The sequence below is a fragment of the Ursus maritimus genome, unplaced genomic scaffold (assembly GCF_017311325.1).
Source record: "Ursus maritimus isolate PB19 unplaced genomic scaffold, ASM1731132v1 scaffold_3, whole genome shotgun sequence".
NCBI lineage: Eukaryota > Metazoa > Chordata > Mammalia > Carnivora > Ursidae > Ursus > Ursus maritimus.
Genome location: NW_024425563.1, coordinates 34,081,604 through 34,102,440, shown reverse-complemented (window position 1 = coordinate 34,102,440; position 20,837 = coordinate 34,081,604). Strand labels below are relative to the sequence as shown.

At 38.7% G+C, this 20,837-nt stretch overlaps 1 protein-coding gene and 1 long non-coding RNA gene across 2 annotated transcripts in view; one reads left to right on the top strand and one right to left on the bottom strand.

Annotated features, from left to right (window-relative positions):
* The window catches only part of MDFIC (MyoD family inhibitor domain containing), an 85,974-nt gene extending 72,191 nt beyond the window's left edge, over positions 1-13,783 (top strand). Inside the window, 1 exon segment of the mRNA XM_040644081.1 lies at positions 11,111-13,783. Coding sequence (XP_040500015.1) covers positions 11,111-11,358 — 248 coding nt within the window. The 3' untranslated portion in view covers positions 11,359-13,783.
* Positions 1-20,837, bottom strand: part of LOC121105813 — a 71,271-nt gene that overhangs the window by 14,977 nt on the left and 35,457 nt on the right. The window lies entirely within an intron of this gene.

Below are 20,837 nucleotides of genomic sequence, written 5' to 3'. Positions count from 1 at the left end.
CAAATTGAAACCAAAAGAAAGCTGGAGTACCTGTATTTAGATCAGCAAAAATAGACTTTAAAACAAGGACCGTAAAAGGAGACAAGATCATCACATGCCGATAAAGGGGGCAATCCAACAAAAGGATATAACATTTTAAATATTTGAGTACCCACATAGGAACACCTAAATATGTAAAGCAAATATTTACAGACCCAAAAGAAGAAATAACAATACACTAACAGTACAGGACTTTAATACCCCACTTTCATCAACAGATAGATCATCCAGACAGAAAATCAATAAGGAAACATTGTCCTTAAGCAGCTCATTAGACCAGATGTACTTAATATACACAGAACATTACACCCAAAAGTAACAGAACACACATTCTCTACAAATGTACATGGAATATTCTCCAGGATAGAGCATGTTAGGCCACAAAAATAAGTCTAAATCAATTCAAGAAGATTGAAATCATATTGAGCATCTTTTCCAACCACAGTTGTCTAATTAGAAATCAATTGCAAGAAAAATGGAAAATTTACAAGTATGTGGAAATTAAATAACAGTCTACTGAACAACCCGTGGGTCAAAGGAGAAATAAAAGCCCTGAGACAATCAGCGTAGAAATACAAAATAACAAAAATGGATACAGCAAAAGCAGGTCTATCAGGAAAGTTCATAATGATAAATACCTCCCTCAAGAAATAAGAAAAATCTAAAACAACCTAACTTTATACCTCAAGGCTTTAGAAAAACAAATGAAGACCAAAGTTGGTAGAAGGACGAAGCAGCAAAGATCAAGCGGAAGTAAGTGAAATAGAGGCTTAAAAGACAATAGACATGATCAATGAAACCAAGAGCTGTTCTTTTGAAAAGATAAGCAAAATTGGTGAACCTTTAAATTCACACACAAAAAAAGCAGACTCAAAATCATAAATGAAAGGGGAGACATTACAACTGATGTCACAGAAATACGAAAGATTTTAAGACACTACTATTAACAGTTATATTCCAACCAATTTGGCAACCTAGAAGAAACAGATAAATTCCCAGAAACATAAACTTACCAAGAGTGAATCATAATAAAATAGAAAATATGAACAGACTGATTACTAGTAAGGAGATTGAATCAGTAATCAAAAATCTCCCAACAAATCAGAGTCAGGGCCAGATGGCTTCACTGGTGAATTTTAATAAACATTTAAAGTAATACCGATCCTTCTCAAACCTTCCAAAAAAATAGAAGAGGAGGCAACACTTCCAAACGACACAAGAATGCCACAAGAAAGAAAATTACAAGCAAGTATCCCTGATGAACATGCAAATATCCTCAACAAAATATTAGCAAGCCAAATTAAACAGTTCATTTAAAAGACCATACATTATGATCGAATAGGATTATTCCAGGGATGCAAGGATGATGGTTCAATATCTGCAAATCAATGTATACATCATGTTAATAAAATGAAAGATAAGGATTATATGATCATCAATAGATGCAGAAAAACTATGACAAAATTCAACATAAATTTATGATTAAAAACCTCAACAATTGTGTATGGAGGGAATATATCTCAATATAACAAAAGCCATATATGACCAGCCCACAGCTAACATCAAACTCGACGGTAAAAAGCTTGAAAGCTTTTCCTCTAAGATTAGGAATAAGACAGGGATGCCCACTCTTAACACTGTTACTCAACATAGTATTAGAAATTCTGACCTGAGCAATTAGGCAGGACAAAGAAATAGAAGACATACAAATTGGAAAGGAAGAAGTAAAACTATCACTATTTGCAGATGACATGGTATGTGTAGAAAATCTTAAAGACCCCTACAAAAACTGTTAGACTTAACCAGTTCAGTGAAGTTGCAGGATGCAAATTCAGTATGAAAGATCTGTGGCATTTCTATAGACTATCAGAAAGAGAAATTAAGAAAACAATCCCATTTACATTTCCATCAAAGAATAAAATACCCCGGAATAAATTTAACCAAGGAGGTAAAAGACTTGTACCCTGAAAACTACTAGACATTCGTGCAAGAAACTGAAGACAACACAAATATGTATGAAAATATTCTGTGCTCATGGACTGGAAGAAAATTATTAATTGTTTTACGTAGTATGGACATTTTGACGGGTTCAATGAAATCCCTATCAAAATGGCAAGGGCATTAATAGAAATAGAACAATCCTAAAGTTTGTTTGGAATTAAAAAAAAACACTCTGAATAGCCAAAGCAATCTTGAGAAAGAACAACAAAGCTAGAGGCATCACACTGTCTGATTTCATCTATATTACAAAGCTGTAGTAATCAAAGCATGATGGTATTAGCATGAAAAAACACATGGATCAATGGAACAGAGAGTCCAGAAATAAACCCATGCATATATGGTCAATTAATTTTTGACAGTGAGCCAAGAACACACAATGAGTAAAAGTCTCTTCAGTAAATGATTCCAGGAAAGCTAGACAACCACATGCAAAAGAATGAGACTGGACCACTATTGTATACCATACACAAAAGTGAAGTCAAAATAGGTTAAAGATTATTAGACCTAATACCATAAAACTCAGAAGAAAATATAGGCAGTAATCTACTCCTTGATTTCTATTCTGGTGGGAATTTTTTAGAATTGGTACCAAAAGCAAACCTAGAATAAACAAGTATGACTACGTCAAATTAAAAGGCTTCTGCACAGCAAAAGAGTCCATCAACAAAACAAAACCACAAGCTATCAAATGGGAGAAAATATTTGTAAAACATGTCGAATGAGGGGTTAATATCCAAAATAAAGAGAATTCATACAACTCAATAGCAAAAAATCCCAAAGAATCTGATTAAAAATGGGCAGAAGATCTCAATAGATACTTTTCCAAAGATACACAGATGGCCAACATGTCCCATGAAAAGGTGCTTAACATCACTAATCATCAGGGAAATGCAAATCAACATCACAGTGAAATACCACCTCACCTTTGTCAGACTGGCTAGTATCAACAAGACACAAAATAACCAGTGTTGAGGTTGTGGAGAAAAGAGACCCCCTTGTGCACTGTTATCCAACTGAATAAAGTCAACATTGAATAGGCTCAGCTATTGAAAACAGTATGGAAGTTGTTCAAAAATTAAAAATGGAACTATGAGGGCACCTGGGTGGCTCAGTGGGTTAAGTGTCTGCCTTCAGCTCGGGTCATGATCCTGGTGTCCTAGGACCAAGACTGACGTCAGGCTCCCTGCTCAGTGGGGAGTCTGCTTCTCCCTCTCCCTCACTCATAAATAAATCTAAAAAAAAAAAAATTTTTTTTAAAGTAGTAAATACAGAACTACTGTATGACTCAGTAATTCTAGTGCTGGGTATTTATCCAAAGGAAAGGAAAAGAGGTTCAAAAAGGCATATCCGCCCCCATGTTCACTGGAGCATTATTTGTAATAGCCAAAATATGGAAATAATGTTTTTTAACAGATGATTGAAGATGTGATCAATAAATATATAGACGAAATATATAATTTTTATATTATACATATATATACATATATCTGTGTGTGTGTGTGTGTGTGTATGTGAACATTATCCAGCCATAAAAAGAGAGGGAAATCTTGCCTTTGCAACAACATGGATGGACCTTGAGGGCATTATGCTAAGTGTGTAAGTTAAGAGAAAGACAGATACCATAGGATTGCACTTACATGTGGCATCTAAAAACAGGAAAAAACTGAGTTCACAGGTATAAAGAACAGATTAGACTGGTGGTGGCCCGAGGCAGTGAGTGGGGGGTGGGTAAGATGGATGAAGGAGTCTAAAAGCCACAAACTTCCACTTACAAAATAAAGAAGTCACGGCGATGTAACGTACAGCGTTAACTAGAGTTAACATATTGCCTATTTGAAAGTTGCCAAGAGAGTAGATCTTAGACGTTCTCCTGAGAAAACTATGGTGACAGATAGTAACTAGACTAATATTGTAATCATTTCACAGTGCGAATACATTGGATCATGTTGTACACCTGAAACTAATATGTTACATATTATACCTCAATAAATATAAATATATAACAAGCATCGGATACGGCAAGGGTGTTATTTTACTGTCATCCTCATCACCACCACCACCTTCTGCAGGGTCACCCCACTGGGCCCTACTTGGCTTTAAAAAAAAAAAAAAAAAAGCTGATTTCTTAATGTACCTTGCACAGTATTTAGACAAGCACACATAAGAAGAGGAGAAACTGAAATGTGAATTGTGAAAGAGACACAGTTGTGAAAAATGGGAAAAACATTAAGGTTTAGGGAGAGATTTCTTAAATCATTTTTGTACAGTTTTAAGAATATAAATCCTAGTTTTAATGAAAAAAAATCTATTTTTTCGCAGCCATAGATGGCATTGTGACCAATTTCAGCAGACCGTTAGACATATTCTTTCTAGGAAAGTGTTTCTAAGATCTAAAGTGGATTCTGTTATCCAAAAGTTACATCCAACTTTATTAATTAAACCTTTTGGATTAGAGGTTTTCCAACTGGCCAGTTGAACAAAGTCAACATTGAATAGGCTCAGGTCAGGTCAGCGTTTCTCTGTTGATGCCGTCCAGCTTCCTGAGAAATTAACAGACCTAGTTTAAATATGGAAAAACATTATTATTTTAAGTCTTCTGCTGCAGCCAAACACAAGATTTCCTAATTCTGGGCATATTTCTGCCTGCTTCACTCTTCTGGAGATTCTGTCTCTTACAGATGCCTTTTTGTTTCTCTCTTTTCAACTGTTTCAACTATGAACCGAGCCTTTGATAAACCTCTTCCAGTTAGAGTAGAATGGTTCCATTTTGGTATGGTGATCAGAGTGAATGAAATATCGGTAGGTAAAGAGGTGTGGCCTCCCTAGAATAAATCTTCCATTATCTTCGTTGCTGTGACAGTAACAATATTTAATAACTATTTCCACGATCAATCCCTTCTTGAGCACTTACAGGCATTGTCCCTTTTAATCCTCACCAAAACCCTCTGAGGACAGTACTGTTACTACCAGCTATCCAATTTGTCAATAATTAAAGTAACGTAAATGTTATTTGCACCATCTATATTTTTTTAGCTTTTCTGTACCCTCCTCTCTGCTCACATACTAACTGTACATGTAAAATGTTGTGAATTAACACCTCTACTAACTGAGCCGTTTACTCTTCAGATTTCTTTGTGCAGCTCCTGAGGAGGGGGCGGGGAAGGAGTGTGCTATATAGGCTGTGCTCCTAGACTTAGTGAGATGCAACTCTTTAGAAAGGACTCCTTGACTCAGTGCTACAGTTAAGTCATGACTAACAATTACTGGATCAAATCTCTCAGAGTTTGGAATACTTAATGAATCAACCGTGGAGCAGGCAGCAGGATAAACGAAAAGAGAAGAAAAAAAAAAATCTGTGCTATTCACTTATCTGTAATTTAAAATGCAAATGTACTTCCCATAGGTGCAGGATGGAATCCTGAATTTGGACATGTGGGAGAAAAATCAAGGAGTCCCTTTGTGGGATGTGGGAGAACGGTTTTATTTTTTTCCAAGGTTCTTTTGAGTTTGCTGAGAGGGAAGATAATAGTAAAGATAATTGTTCAGTTTTCCTAAGTGTGGTCTTCTTTGTACTGCAGTGGAAAACATAGCTCTTCCCTTTCTCTTACCTCCTGACCTAACTCACTTTCTTCCCCACTAGGAAAATGTTGACTGTGTTCTGGCTAAGATGCACGGCCTCACGGGGACAGCAGTGTGCCAGACAGTTCTGTGTAGGAGGGACACTTCGGGCCAATTTATGCAGGCAGCAGGTCATTCTAGGGCTGAGGGCCAGAATGCTGTGTGTCCTCTGGCTGGGAGACACAGGGCTACTTGGAGCTACCGTGCTGTGTTAGTAAATATTTCCTGCCCCTGCGAACACTGGAGGAGCAGAACTCCCTGGGGATGTCTGTCTCTCATCCCTCACAGCTGGCTCTTCACAGAGGCCAGATACTTAGCTATCCTGGCTGCGATTCAGGATTACTAAAACCCACTTTTGGGTTTTTGATTTTGCGTTGAGAAACAACGGTCGCTGTAAAGCAGCGTCTGAGAAGAAGAATGCCTCCACCCAATTAGGCATCCTCGGTACAATGAGCCCCTTTGTACCCCCACCGGGCAGATGTGAGCCTTAGCAGCTAAAGACGGGAACACCTGTGGGTTCTCTGTAGCTTTGGTCGTAAAGTCAGGTTTGATCTCCGTGCAATTTCCTAAATTACTAATTATGCATAATTGACTGCTCATATTTATATCTGCAATTGCTTTTTTGCATACTGTTGGTCTGTTAAAAATGGTAACGAGCCTCTTTTTCTCCATATATAGTTTACTCGTTGGGGACCTGATTAAGAAAGTATTTTCAAGCATGTAAGTCATAGGAAACGTTATTAGAGATTAGTCGAGATAAAACACATACAAATTTGCGTGCACTCAGAAATGGTTGTGGGTTATTCTCAGAATTTGCTGCTCTGCGCTTCCCAGTACTCTGCTGTTTGGGGTCTTTGTTCCAAGAAATTCAGAGCACCTGTCATACCACATCTTAAAAAAATAAAGAAATGTAAGAGGCTCCTTTAGAAGAGAGCTGAGTTTACTGTGCACATAGTTTTCTGACGGCTCTTAGGGTCCGTTCACTCTAACTGCTTCCCTCGTATTTTCTTAGCATATGATTGGGTCTTTCAGTTTCGGATCTTTTCATTATTAAACTAATGTGTTCTTATAACAGTGAGTCTCCAGTCTCATTTTAAACAGACCCAAGCCCCTTGGACCAGGCACAGATGTTTCCACCCCCGTCATCTAAGACGCTGGTTATGTGGGTTTCAGGTGTTACCTTCATGGCGTGGGGCAGGCAGCTAGATGCTTTCCAGATAGACCAGCTGCATGGGTTTAACACTGATGACCTTTCCTCGGACTCAAAAGATTTTGTTTGGGTTTGTTGTCTACAGTCATTCATAACAGTTTTGGTTTCTTTTAATCAGCTGTTGTGCTAAAGCTTTCTTTTTATGGCTTCTTGCAAGGTATTTGGCTGCTAGTATGTTCCTTTGTTTTCCTAAATTTACAGGAGCTGTCAGTCTTGTGCTGAGCTCCCCTCTCAGTAGTACACTGAATTGTGCAATTCTTGCTTGGCCCAGCCTGAGACAGGCATCCTTCCCAGAACCTAGTTGGCTTCTCAGAGGTTAAATACTTTTGGCAAAAACTGCAAATATGACTGAATAAAACCATAAAAATGAAAAACCTCAAGAACAGGGGGAAAAAGAATTATTTCTGACTGTGAACTACATCAACGCAGAGGACTCTCCTTTAGTCTTCTTAGTTTGCTACTACTTCTAATCCTCTCTTTGCTTCAAATGAAACCAATATGGTAATGCTGTTTATGATTGTTGATTCCCCTGGAGGGGGTGGGGGGACGGGTAGAAACTGTCAGCTCTTTGGTGTTTAACCTTTTCATTACCTCAGGTCACAGTGTGATCCAACTGCTCTTTCTAGAGCACAACTAAAAAGAAAAATAAATTGACTTGAGAGAATTTAGGGATCTTGTTGTCGCCATACCTAGGTAGTTCTTTACTTACAAAGGACAGATAATGACTGCGTCTGGGTCCATGTCTCTGTTAGCTGCACCTTGCTTAATATCACTGTAATCTCTAAACTGCATTTTGGTTTGTGACTTTTTTTTAAGTGTCCTTGAATAGACTGGTTTTTCAGAGTAGCCCAAAGTGGTTTTCTAGTAAATTATATTTAAAAGGTTTTAAAAGGATGTCTTTTTTGTGTATGTTTAAGTTTTAGTATTTACATAAAGAACTTACTCTTTTGAGACCTGTGTCATTACCATGTTTGACCAGAATTTGCCAAAAGTATTCCTGTGTCATCTGTTCACTGCTTTTGTTCATGTAAGTGTGGACCTTAACTTTTTTGCTTTAAACTGACAGATTTGTTTGAGACATTATCTCTCTTGGCTGCCTACCGTCTTCTGTCTGTTTCCCCAACGCCACCGGCCGCTTATCAGTTCTCCAACTCATAAACTTTGCTCTTGTTGAGGGTTAACCTTTACTATCAACTCTTCATTAAAAGTGAAATTCAGAATCATCTTTAGAAAGGAAAGGAACATGAATCAAGGCTAAAAACAGATCAAGACAAATCAGAAAGTTTTGGATTTATAACTGATCTTCCCCCAAGGAAGATGAACCAGGTGCTCCGCTCCCGCGGTCAGCACAGCGTGCTGGGTTAGAGCCTGGCCTGTCCCCGCGAAGTGCACGGCTTCTCGCTCTGACGCTGCTGCTGGCCTCTAGGACTTGGGGCGAATTTTCTAAAATTTATCTAAGTCTATATTGGTAAAACGGGGATCATACCAGTACCGCTTCTTGGAAATATTATTAGAATTAAGGGAATTGGAAAGGGCCTTAAACAGAGTTTAGTACAAAGTATCTAAAATAGTTTTTTAAAAATGAAATAGCGTGGGTGCCTGGCTGGCTCGGTTGGTTAAGCATCTGCCTTTGGCTCAGGTCATGGTCCTGGGATCGAGTCCCCCATCTCCCCCATCAGGCTCCCTGCTCAGCGGGAAGTCCGCTTCTCCCTCTACCCTGCCCCCCGCCCCGCTCTTGCTCACTCATGCTCTCTCTGGGGGGGGGGGGGGGGTGGTGTCTTAAAAAAAATGAAATAGCGATGAAAACATCTTCTCTCCTAATATATTTCTTAATTCTGAAAACAGCCAATAATTTTTCCTTCATTAACACTAGGCTTCCCATTCTATGAAAAACAACCACTCATACCTATTAGTTATAGAAATCACATTTTGGGGAAAAAAATCACATTTTGTTATAGAAGTTGGGCTAGAACGGAGTGTTGGGTCTATTGACAGCTAAGAACTTGTCTTTTTCATTTTGTTTACTAAAAATAGTTTAATGGACTTATCTGTGAATCTTGTTGGCTGAAAGTAGGAGTTTGGACAGATCCTTCTCTAGGTTTAGGGCTTCTCATTTCTGTAGGACAACTGTCACTGTGTAAAATCTTGAAGAGCTTTTCATTGCCAATGAATAGATAGGTCCTCTGAGTGGCGATGAGCTGTTTAGTTTAGAATGTCACTCCTGTCCCTTTTTATCCTGAGAGCTGTTGATTTCTAAGTCACAGTCAGTGTCCCCCCTCCTGATTATTGGTTTCTTCTTCCTTTCTGTGTATCACCATGGCTGGGCTCCCTTCTGAGTCAGACATTGAAACTTTGTATTTCATTCTGCTACCAAATCTTGTTAATGCCTCTTCAGCCATGTAATCAACCCCGTACCTCTAGCTAACTACAAGATTTGATTTGGATTTCTCTTTTTTATTTTAAACTCTCAAAGTCTAAAAATCAACTCATCTGTCACTTGTTATTTTATTTTCACCTAAGAAAAGCTACATACTGAGAGCAAACAGTCGTTTTTGAGAAAGGACTGGTATCTTAAATATATGAAGAACTTCTACAAATCAGTAAGAAAAAAAAAAGCATAATTAGAAAAGTGAGGGGAAACATGAATGGCCTGAACACCTATTTCAAAGAAGAAGAAACGGAAAGATGTCCAGACTTTCTAGTGAAGATGTAAATGCAAAATAAAACCACCATGAGATGCCCTTTCACACTCAACTAACTGGCATTTAAGAAAGTAGGACGGTCTCCAAGATCGGTGAGGATGTGGATATCAGGCATTCTCAAACTTGGTTGTGGGGAGTACATTTCGGAGCAATGGCTTTGGAAACAAGTTTGCGTGTCCTGTGAGCCAACAGTTCTGCTAGTGACCTAGCCTGTGAGCTGGAGGACACTTGCACAAAACTGTTCCAAACAGTAATATTTGGAACAGCAAAAACACTGGAAATGACACATATATTCATAAATAGTATGGATAAATAAATTATGGTATGTTTAGTCAATTGGGGATACTCTACACCCAGAAAATAAGTGAACTATAGTGACATGGATCACTGAGGAGAAATAAACAAGGTTGAGCAAATAACACCACTCACGGGAATTCATAAGGTACCCTTTCCCTTTCTGATAGCTTTCGGAGGGATGTTTCCACATTCACTGTTGTGAAAAGTACAATGAAAAGTAAGGGAAAGATTCAGTCAAAATTCAAGACATTGATTATATTTCGGGAGAGGAAACTTTACTTAGGAAGGGACCAAAGAAGCCTTCGAGATGTAAGCCTCTCCTTCTAAGGCTGGGTGGGATGGCCATTCTTTCCCCTCTTAAAATTGATAAGCTCCAATACAAATACTTCTGTGTATGGTGTATTTTATGATGACTATATAAAGAATCTTATGTTCAAGAATCTTCTTAGGGCTTTAAGAATACTCAGTTAAAGGTTCTTGAGCATCAAGTGAGTTTTTGTAGATTCCCCTTTCAGCCTTGAAATATAAACATTCCCTAGTGAAGTAGAAAGTTAAGGTCACAAGTGTTAGAACTAGTTAATACTCATATTTCTGTGAAGGCATATTGAACAGAACTGGCTTTCTGGCAGGTAACTATTTTCTTCATATGATAATAAACCTAGCTCTTTAGAATGGTATCTTTGTAACAATTATCTTACAAATCATGATGACAATATAATCCTGGAAAAGCTCGGGACTCTACTGAATGTATCATACTGAATATTTTCTCCTTCCAGCTTTGGAGCAGGTGGGTGGAGCAGTCAAATGTCTGTTTCTGAAGGACTTCGCCGTCACAGAAGTGTTCAGCCTGTGCGATGGAGAGAGTTAGGGTATAGGGAAGATGCGGAGGAGGCACAGAGAAGTAGCACCTAGGACTAAGCCCACTGCACACTGTGTGAGAATAACAAAATCTCAGCCACGTGCACACATGCGTACACATACACACACACGTAACAAACACCTTTTCGGTGGGTCGCTTGCTTGTTTTCTGAACGCAAAATCGACTTCTAAAGATTGCTCTTCTAACATCTAAGTTTCTTTGGGAGCTTCCAGCCCACAGGAAGACTTCTAAGACTGTATGTGGCGGGGGGGGGGGGGGGGGGTGTTCTGGATTACTTATTTTGAGCAATTTCTATCATTCCGTCCACTGATCATTTCTCATTCTTTTTCTCACTACGGGGTCTCTTCCCGATGGAAAATGAAGATTGCTGTGTCCACTGTATCCTGGCCTGCTTGTTCTGTGAATTCCTCACCCTCTGCAATATCGTCCTGGGCCAAGCCTCCTGTGGGCTGTGCACCTCGGAAGCCTGCTGCTGTTGCTGTGGAGACGAAATGGGGGAGGACTGTAACTGCCCTTGTGACATGGATTGTGGCATCATGGATGCCTGTTGTGAGTCATCGGACTGTTTGGAAATCTGTATGGAATGCTGTGGAATTTGTTTTCCTTCATAGGTATTTATCTTCTGTTTGTGTTAAAACTGGAGTGTTTTAAAAAAATTTTCTTTTAAGGGGGCAGAAAAGCACATGGTAAGATTCTCATGAAGCAACCAAGTATTTGCACTGTTAACTCATTACTTTATGTAATCTCTGAAAGCCTTTTCTCTCTAACCGAATCTACGTGGTTTAATATGTGAAATTTTAGCTACTCTTTAAGCTTAGTAAGTTACAATGACTGAGGGACATTTTGACCAAAAAAAAAAAAAAAGCCAAATGTCTCCTCCTTTTTATGCATGTTTCTGTTTCTTTTAACCATTCTTAAGAGCCTCTTGTTCCAAAAGTATTATTTCTCTGTGGGTATTTAAATCAGTTATTTTTGATGTTCATCTGTTCCTGGTTGAAAGTAAGCATCCCTTCTTTTAAATTAACGTGACTTTGGGAAACAAACCCACACCGTTGTCGGATACCCAGTGTTCAGCTCCGTGCTGGGTTCTCCCTTCCTCCACTTGTTCAACAGACATTGAGCGCCTACTGTGTGTAATGGCCTGCTCAGACACAGAGACGGATGCCGCTGAACTCCCATCCAGAGGAGTATACAGTTTAGCAGAGGAAAGAGACCTGTCAAGTACAAACCGTTCCTCAAGGCATCAGACTGAAGTGAGGATTATGCGAGAGAGACACTAAAAAGGCTCTAGGAATACACAGAACAGAACAGCTCTTGTCTACTGGCATATGCCCAAGGCTTCAAGGAAAAGGTGCATTTGAGGAGGCCTTTTGGGACAAGTGATCCCTCTTACGGCTTGGATGAATTAGATTTAGGACCAAGTTTTAGGTGGGGAGCCTGAACTGCGTGTGCCCTTAAGCTGTTAAAAGAAAAATGCCTTACGTATGTGTTTTCTTCAGTTGCAAGAATACAGCTTTTTTTTTAAAGACAATAAATTTAAATTAAAAATATGCAATTTTTTATTTGATAAGAATATAATGTTTTATTAAAATAGCTCCATTTTATAAAGAATGTGGAATACTTTTGACAAAATGCATTTAAATTAGGTGATTTTTTAAACATTAAAATCCCAGTATTCTGATTTTGATTTATTCAAAAGCATTTTGTTTTTTGGGTTTTTTTGGAGAGCTTTCAGTCTTTTTTTTAGGAGAGGGAGGTTATAAAACCAATGTTTTATAAACACCGCTCATCTTAAATGTAAACTCTTCCTTCCAATGCAGTGGGAAATGGTACATCCACTACTGTGACCAGATTTCAGTGTTGCAATTTTTTGTTAAATTAAAGCAACACAGCAGGTTATCACAGTGCTGCAAGTGTAAAGAAATAGTCTCATAATCGACTTAAGTATATAGTTAGTAAGACATAGACACTGGTGTAGCCCGGATGAACGTGGGAATAGATTTCCATACTATGTGCTCTCCTACTAAGCCTGATCTTCCCAGAATTGTAGTTTGGTTGGATTTAACGTAGACATTCTGGAAGGATACTTTTGTATTAATAGTTAAAGTTCTTCTAGCTGAAATTCAAATTGATAATGATAATTGATAATGAAAACAAATGCCTATTTTTAGGAAGCCTTTAGCAAACCTAGCCTTTTAAAGGAAGGTTTTAAACCTAAAGCATGGGAATGTCACCTCTGGTTTTTCCTTTGAGATAAAACCTAGCTTCTACTTCCGTCGTTACTTAAAGGACTTAAAGGGGGAAAAAAAAAAAAAGCAAACTCCTGAATCCCCTTTTTCAGTGCTATGTGCGTGTACACATACACACCTTTAAATTGTCGGGTTTAAATAGAATTATAGGAAACAGCTGTCTTTCTCTTGTCTAAAAAGTGTCTTTGCTACATTAAATATAAGAGCATCTTTGTACCATTTCATAGTAACCAAGAATCTGAATATTTACGTATACCCCAGGTTAACTTATGCGTATCTATAAGAAGAATAGCATCTGTGTATCAACATATAACACCTTCTGATGACCTGGAGTTAAGATGTGTCACTTTTTATCTTGCAAGATTTTTCAACCAAGTGGTTTGTCTAATATTTAAATATATTCTGCCACTATTTGCAATGAAAATATTAGCACTTTTAAAGTAATGTTTCTCCGTAACAGAGAACATTAATTGATAGAATTTTTTTCATATTTATATTCACAGTACTTTTCCTCTATTGTCTACTCTAGTCATTCCATAAAGTATCTTGTATGATTTTTAAAAATGAAAAAAACCAAAGTAGGAAAATGTGAAAATAGTTCCAGTACACGTTAGAATTTCTGTATGTAAAATGTTTTGTTGAATTCCATGGCCATCATGACTAAGTGCTATAGTTTACAGTTATAGATTTGGTCTCTTTTGAAATGTGGAAACTTAACCTTTAATATTTTTAAACTGGACCTGTATTATCCTGAATACATTATTTTGAAATAAAAAAAGTTCTCTTTTGTGCTTTAGCATATTTTCTACCTAATTGATACATTGATATTTGAATGAATTTGACTATCATTTAAAACTTGAGGCTTTTATCTTGTTACTTCCCTTTCTGGAGATTTCCTAATATGCTTATGGAAATCACATGACTCATGCCCCTAAATGAACTGTGAAAGATTCAGATTCGTTTATACTGCAAATCATAGTTAATATATGATTTTAAAACATAGTCTTAAGTAAATGGTTTTTAGAAGCGGGGAGATAATTCCAAAGGAAGTAAATGGAAACAAAGGTAATTTTATTTTTAATATGTATACTGAGATTAAACACAAAAAAACTCTATGAAATCGGGTATTAGATTTAATGAATTTCATCCAAAAGTTAAGTCATCAGAAGTATTTTCGTCTAGGGTTTTTAGCAGTGCAATTTTTAAGTAGTAGGTAATGTTTTATAGTATTTAACCCCCCCAAAATCACTTTTTAGAAGGCTATTTAGGAATATAATTTTATTTTTGTGTTCTTACAGTCTATCAACTATATCCTTTTTCCTCACCTAAAGTAGTTAGGATTTCTCTGAACAGTTCAAGGAGTAACCAAGGCAACCTTATGTAATAACTTTCCATTCTTTATCCATACAACCTCTATCAGTGCCCTAGATTCTAATGTTATAAATGTCAAAGTCACTGCCTAACATAAATAAGACTGGAGTCCTGAGTCTGTGGCTTGCCTTCTGGAATTCCAGTTTAAATGCTTAGACTTACCCAAACACCTAATGAATAAGTTTATTTATTAATGATATTATTTTTCAAAGTATTCAAGACCTTTATGCCCTTTCCAATTACCTGTAATTTGTAGGCCTGTAGGTTTATTACATCTAATCTGACAGGAAAGATAAAATTTCATCAAATACTACACTATCCGTTTTTCTTTTCCTTTTACACTAACGTAGTAAAGCATACCATTTTTTTAAAAGGTTTTTTTTATATTATAAAGAGAGAGCGCGCGTGCGCGCAAGCACACCAACAGGGGGAGGGGCAGAGAGTGGAAGAAGCAGACTCGACTGGGGACTCGATCCCAGAATCCTGGGGTCCTGACTTAAGCTTAACCAACTGAGCCACCCAGGCACCCTAAATCATACCATAAGAGTGGTTAACATATTAACAGGGTTCATGCCACACTTACTGTTTACATTTTTTGATCAGGCATTTTTACAAGGGAGTCCCTGTAACCCTCCTCTCCATGTCCCGCTATAAATTTCCAGTGCCCGTTTTCTCAAGGTACCTGAATGGAGTCGGGACCCTCACATAGTTTCAACCTAGGTAAGAAGTTCGGCACCTCTCGTGAGAGAACTGTTAGTACTTACTTGCTTCTTTAATATTAGAGATTCTGTGGAAGTGGGTATGAGGAGGGGAGAACATTACGACGCAACCCTGACGTGGACGGTGATTTTGCAAGAGCGATCGGTGGTGACGAAATCCACCATGAATTTTCACATCTCACAATTCCCAACGACTGCTCCCTCGACCACCCCATTTATACCATATAAACGTTCGAATTTTAATGGAGTCCACAGGCAATCTGGAGTGGAAAGGACTATGAGCACGGCCGCAGCCGCGCCCCACCTAGAAAGCAGGATCTCTAGGCAGGCAGAAAGCTGCACCACCCCGTTCTTGATCAAACTGGGCCAAGGGTGTGACAAGGGAGCTCCTAAGCTGCCAAACGTCAACAGGAGTCGTTCCCTGCCTTCCTACTGAACCGCGGCCACTGGTTCTGTTTGTTATTTATGCCCTCGAGCCCTCCCCTCGGTGCTTTAACACCGAGTGCTGCACTCGGTTGTGAAGTGACCCTGAAGAAATGCCGGTAGATCACCGTCCTTTGACACCTGACCGACATGGGGTCTAGATAACATGTGTTAAAGACAAAGTGCAGCTTTGCAATTAAGTGCTCACTTCCAGGCGGGTCTTTGTGTGAGGTTCGGTTGAGAATGTAATTATTAGGAAAATAGTAAAAAAGCAAATTCAAACAAATTCTAAGTTTAGCTTGAAAAATTGAAAAGGTTCTTAAGTTCTGTCTGATGCATGAAGGGGTAGAAGCAAAAGAATTACGTTCCAAAGCCAAGAAAGAGGGTGTACAAAAGCAGCTTCCACTTGACATGGTTCATAGCCTTTTGCAGAGGAAGAAAAGCCTGTTGAGCAGGGAACCAAAAGACCTCATTATAGGATGAAGCCAAGCCATATTAAAGCTTGTGCACTAGTAACTATGTCTAAAAACAGCCTGCTGTTTTATATTGAACCAATACATTTCTTAACTTGGTAGGTTGCAGTGTAAAGCTGTACAGAGCCTGTCTGCTGGATGCTATGCCAATTACAGATGTGGCGGAGTGGTGTCAAACACCTACAAATAGTTAGGATCTCAAGCAATCTGAGAGTGAAACAAAAGAAGTTTTAAAATGTCATCTCAAAACCTAGAAAGCACAGTTCATCATGTGTGTCTGACTCTTAGAGTCTTGCGATCACCTTTATTATATAATTTAATGCGGACGTCATATGATCCCTCAATCAGAATGCACAATTCTTTCGGGGACATGAATAGTGCCTGAGAGATAAGGAGAATATCTTTTAAAAGTAACACCTTCAGATGACAAGGCATCTGTGATCAGCTCTGCAGGAAGGGCGTTTTATTGGTGTGGAGGCGAAGGAGGAGGGAAATACTCGCGAATACATATTCTATGAGATTTTCTTAGATCATCAGAAAGAATAATTGGGCATATTTACACAATTATGTTTTAGTAAACTATTATGCCAGCTTAACGAGAATACATACTCTGGTAAAAGTACATTAAATTGCAATCCAAAAGCAATTTGGCTGCTGAGGACATTATTTTTTTTATCTAATTATTCACAAATTAATGAATAAAATTAAATTCCAATCACTGAAGAAAATGAAGCAACGGGGAGAATCAGAAGCACCGATTAGTTAAAGCAAAGATATGCAATGCATAACAGAATTAAAGCATTTCTTTTACTCAAACTCGGTGCTTAAAAAAGAACAAATCCATCATCTTGAAATTTGACTTGTAGCTTGACATTAAAAATAATATGAGTAGAATTTTCAGTGGGGTAAGCACAAAACTAGTTCAAGTTGTGTCACTCTCAATTACTCTACTCAGGTGGTGTGCCCATTAAAATTCCCACTTGTGGGTTCCGCTCACTATGCAAATGGGGTCATTACCTGGAGAATTTAATTGGTTATGACACTGGGAGTAGGACTTTTCCTTTCAAAATAAACCCACTTACACACATTTTCACTAGAAATATGATTGTTATATATACTTTGGATTGTTTTACTCTATCAATATTTACTAAAATTAGACTCTCTGCTTACTCATTTCTTACGAATAATTCACAGTGGATCCACATTACTTTGTGGATATGGTTTTATCTGTAAGACTACTTAGAACGACTCTTTTGTAAATCCAATTGCTTCTCACAGTATCAGGTGAGTCTCTGTAGCTGTCACCCCAGCCCTCGTCTGGGTACATTTCCAGTAAAGGTTTTCATCTTTTCATAGTACACATCTTCTCTTTCATCAGCGTTCTACATATATGATTTGAGGGGATTCTTCCATTTTTCTCCCTTTTTTTGTCACTTTAAAGAAATGAACAGTTAAAGGTTTAACCTGCCCTCCTGGATGGATAACACACATGGTGTCTGTGTCGTACAGAATGTGTAATAATACACATGGCCGAGGAGCCATATCTGTACCACTTGCGAGGCCCTTAACGTTCACTGAGGAGTCTGGGCGAGGACAGAAGTTGTTTCTCAGAATTAGTTCCAGAGACACATCCACCAAGAGCCATTAGATGACTGAATTTATTTATTTATTAATTTATATTTAAGAGTTCTAAGTAATCTCTAAACCCAACGTGGGGCTCGAACTCACAACCCCGAGATCAAGCATTGCACGCTCCACCGACTGAGCCAGCCAGGTGCTCCTAGACAACTGAATTTAAAGCAAACAAACAGCAAGTAGGTGTGAAAAGTGCAGCTCTTCATCCACCTACCACCTGTTCTCATTGACTGTGGCGATTTCAACTGGAGAAAACCTCAGTTTATAGCTACCTAATAAGAATATTAATAATGGCCTGAATTTACAACAAACCTTGAAATTACAGCGTAGTTTAGTGGATGTAATATTAAACTGGGCATCCAGGAATTTAGCTCCCAGACACTGACTCAACCAGCAGGTCCCAGAGTGAACTTGAAGTAGGAACAGGATTGCTGTAAGTATTAATGATAGAATCTCAGGGAAGCACTAACAGTTTCCTGAAAGAGCAGGGCTACACAGTCCAAATTTTTATCACCACACCAAGTTGTATAAGCCAAGATTTTATCACTGGCTTATCTGGACCTAAGGAGAACATTTTTTCCTTTAATCTAAAAAAAAAAAAAAAAGTATTCTAAAATGAGAAAAAATAATTCTAAAGATAGAAGCAGAAATAATACACACTCGTAACTGGACCACTGGGCAGGATTTTTAACATCTGTAACCATGGGAAATTTCCCATAGAATATCAAATATGGATCCATGTCTCTGACATTCATTTTTCTATGATATTTCTAATTGTGCCCGGAGGATAAGAAGGAGTTGGCGCATCCAATAAATATAATCATTTACATGCACGGAGCTCCCTTTGAAGTTAATAGGACCTATGGAAAGGAGAGGTTTGCACCACGAAAACGGAGTTCAATGTGAACCTAGTTCTTTCTTGTTAACATGCAGCGATATTGCCAACACATTTGGATTTTCTTACTGCTTATCTTTTCTTTGTATGTGCTGTTTAAGTTGCAGCTGAGTGAAGTGCTCCATGTGTAGAGAACAGATAGTTGAGAGAGGATGTGATGATTGCAAGCATATACTCAGGGACCAGCTTTATAAGGTAGTATCCAGAAGTGACAGGGCCTGACATTTGTAGAGCTTGCTTAACTTTTCAGAAGGAAGCTATTTCCACTTTCCCATTTGATCTTTACAACCCTGTGATTCATCTAGGATATGCATTTTTCCTTCCATTTCGCAGATGAAACAATGGATTGCTTAAGTTCATTTATAAAGTAGTTCCCTTAGACGTGGGAAACCTGATGTCTAGTCCCACATCTTGCTATTACAACCGTATTTTGCTTAAGAAATATTACATATAATAATAGATTCAATCACAACCGCTCTAGCTTGAAGCTGGCCTGAGGACATGGGGATCTGAAGTCTCACCAGCCTTATTTCCTGTGTCCCATCTCTGCCACCTTGAGTGGTGTCCTAGCCTGGGCTCCCGGGGAGACTGAAAATCACAGTCACTGTACTACTTAACTCTCATCACATGCATTGACCCAAAGTCCATCAATCCACAATATTTCACTATCTTGTGGCTACTTATCAAAGCTGTCTTTTTTTTCCCCTGGATGGATAAGGAATCAAGAGTTGGATGTTCTTCATGAATTGTTTGCTGGTCATTCCCCATTTGTCTCCCTAGGTCTATTCTCTGTCTCTCTCTCTCTCTCTGTGCCAGGCTCCCTTGCTTTCTGGTTTCCAGTTGGCTTTGGCTGATGGCAAGCATTGATGGAAAATCAGAAGGTGGGAGGAGAGAGAGGTCGAGGTATTCATTCCTACCCCACTCCCTGGCCCCCTTCCTGCCAGGTAATGAGCTTTACAATTGCATTCCCTGACATCAACGTGCTGCTATGTAGTCCTCTTTCTCTACAGCTACGGCTGCCTGCTTTTGCCCTGTCAGGCATGGAGAGGTAGCGTCTCCCACTGTTGCTGGTTTCTGGCACTTCAGGCTCCCCTGTTGGTTACCTTACAACTGATTCTTCCTCTGTGAACAGTCCCTTTTATTAAGTGCTCTTTAATTAAGGCCTTTGAGGGAGCCATCTGTTTTCTGCCAGTACTCTAATGAGGTAGTAAGAGTGAGCTTGTGTGTGTGCAAATGCACACGTCCGAATCCAATCTTACCATGTGTTTCTCAGATTTATCCAAAAAATGTAAACTCTGGTGGTTTCTTAGATGTCTGTCTCTTTAGCATGGACAGTCAAATCCAGTATCACAAGAACTACACTAGACACTCCAGAAATTAACTTAGCAATTTCGGGTTCGATGACTACCCATCTGCATGGTAACATCTGACACTGTAACAAGCTGGCAGTGGAAGAGGGAAAGAGAGAGGGAATCATTACCATGAGTCATCCAAAATTTATAGTGGAGTTTACAGAACTCTAAGATCCCTAAAGCTGATGAGTTTAACTTTGTTCCACACAACCTGGAATGACTCAACATCATTATCAATGTAAGCAGACCCACAATAGAAATCTTAGCCTGGAAATCAGTCCCTCCAGAAAGGTCTTATTTAGAGACTCCATACGAATGTAAACAAAGATAATAAAACAACTTAATTTGTCATCTGTATGCCTTCAGAATCAGATAGTTTTAAGCTAAAGTAGGTCCAACATCAGCCTTAGTTTTCCAGTTCAACCCGAGGTTGGTAAATGACAACATTTCACTTGGTACCTCAAATATCCACCCAATAAGTCAAGGAGCATTTATTGGTCACCTGTGTGTGCCCGACCCTGTGCTGTGAGTAGTGACAGCAAGGTGTCCGTTAATGAGTTCCCAGAGAATGCACATTGAGTTGACAGAATTCAAGAGTTAAGAGACAGGTAGAATTGCTGTGAGGGTAGAGAGGCAGGAGTGACTAAGGCTCCCTGGAAGAGCCAGGAAGGTTTCCCAGAGGAGGGATTACTCAAACCAGGATTAGATAAAGAATAAACAGTTTATCTGTTCATTCTCAAGTTGCAGTAACATTAAAAGGATAGTGTACAGGTGAGGGCAAGAAGAACAACGGAGTCCAACAAGGTTGCACCACAAATGCTTTGCTGAAGATTTCTGAACTCAGACGTGAAGCTTTTTGAGGATGGTAATCAAGGAAACGGGATCAAATTTATATTTTAATATAATTTTACTGGGGCAGCATTATGAATGACAGATTAGAGGGGACTGAAGATGAACTTAAGCAGGCAGTTAA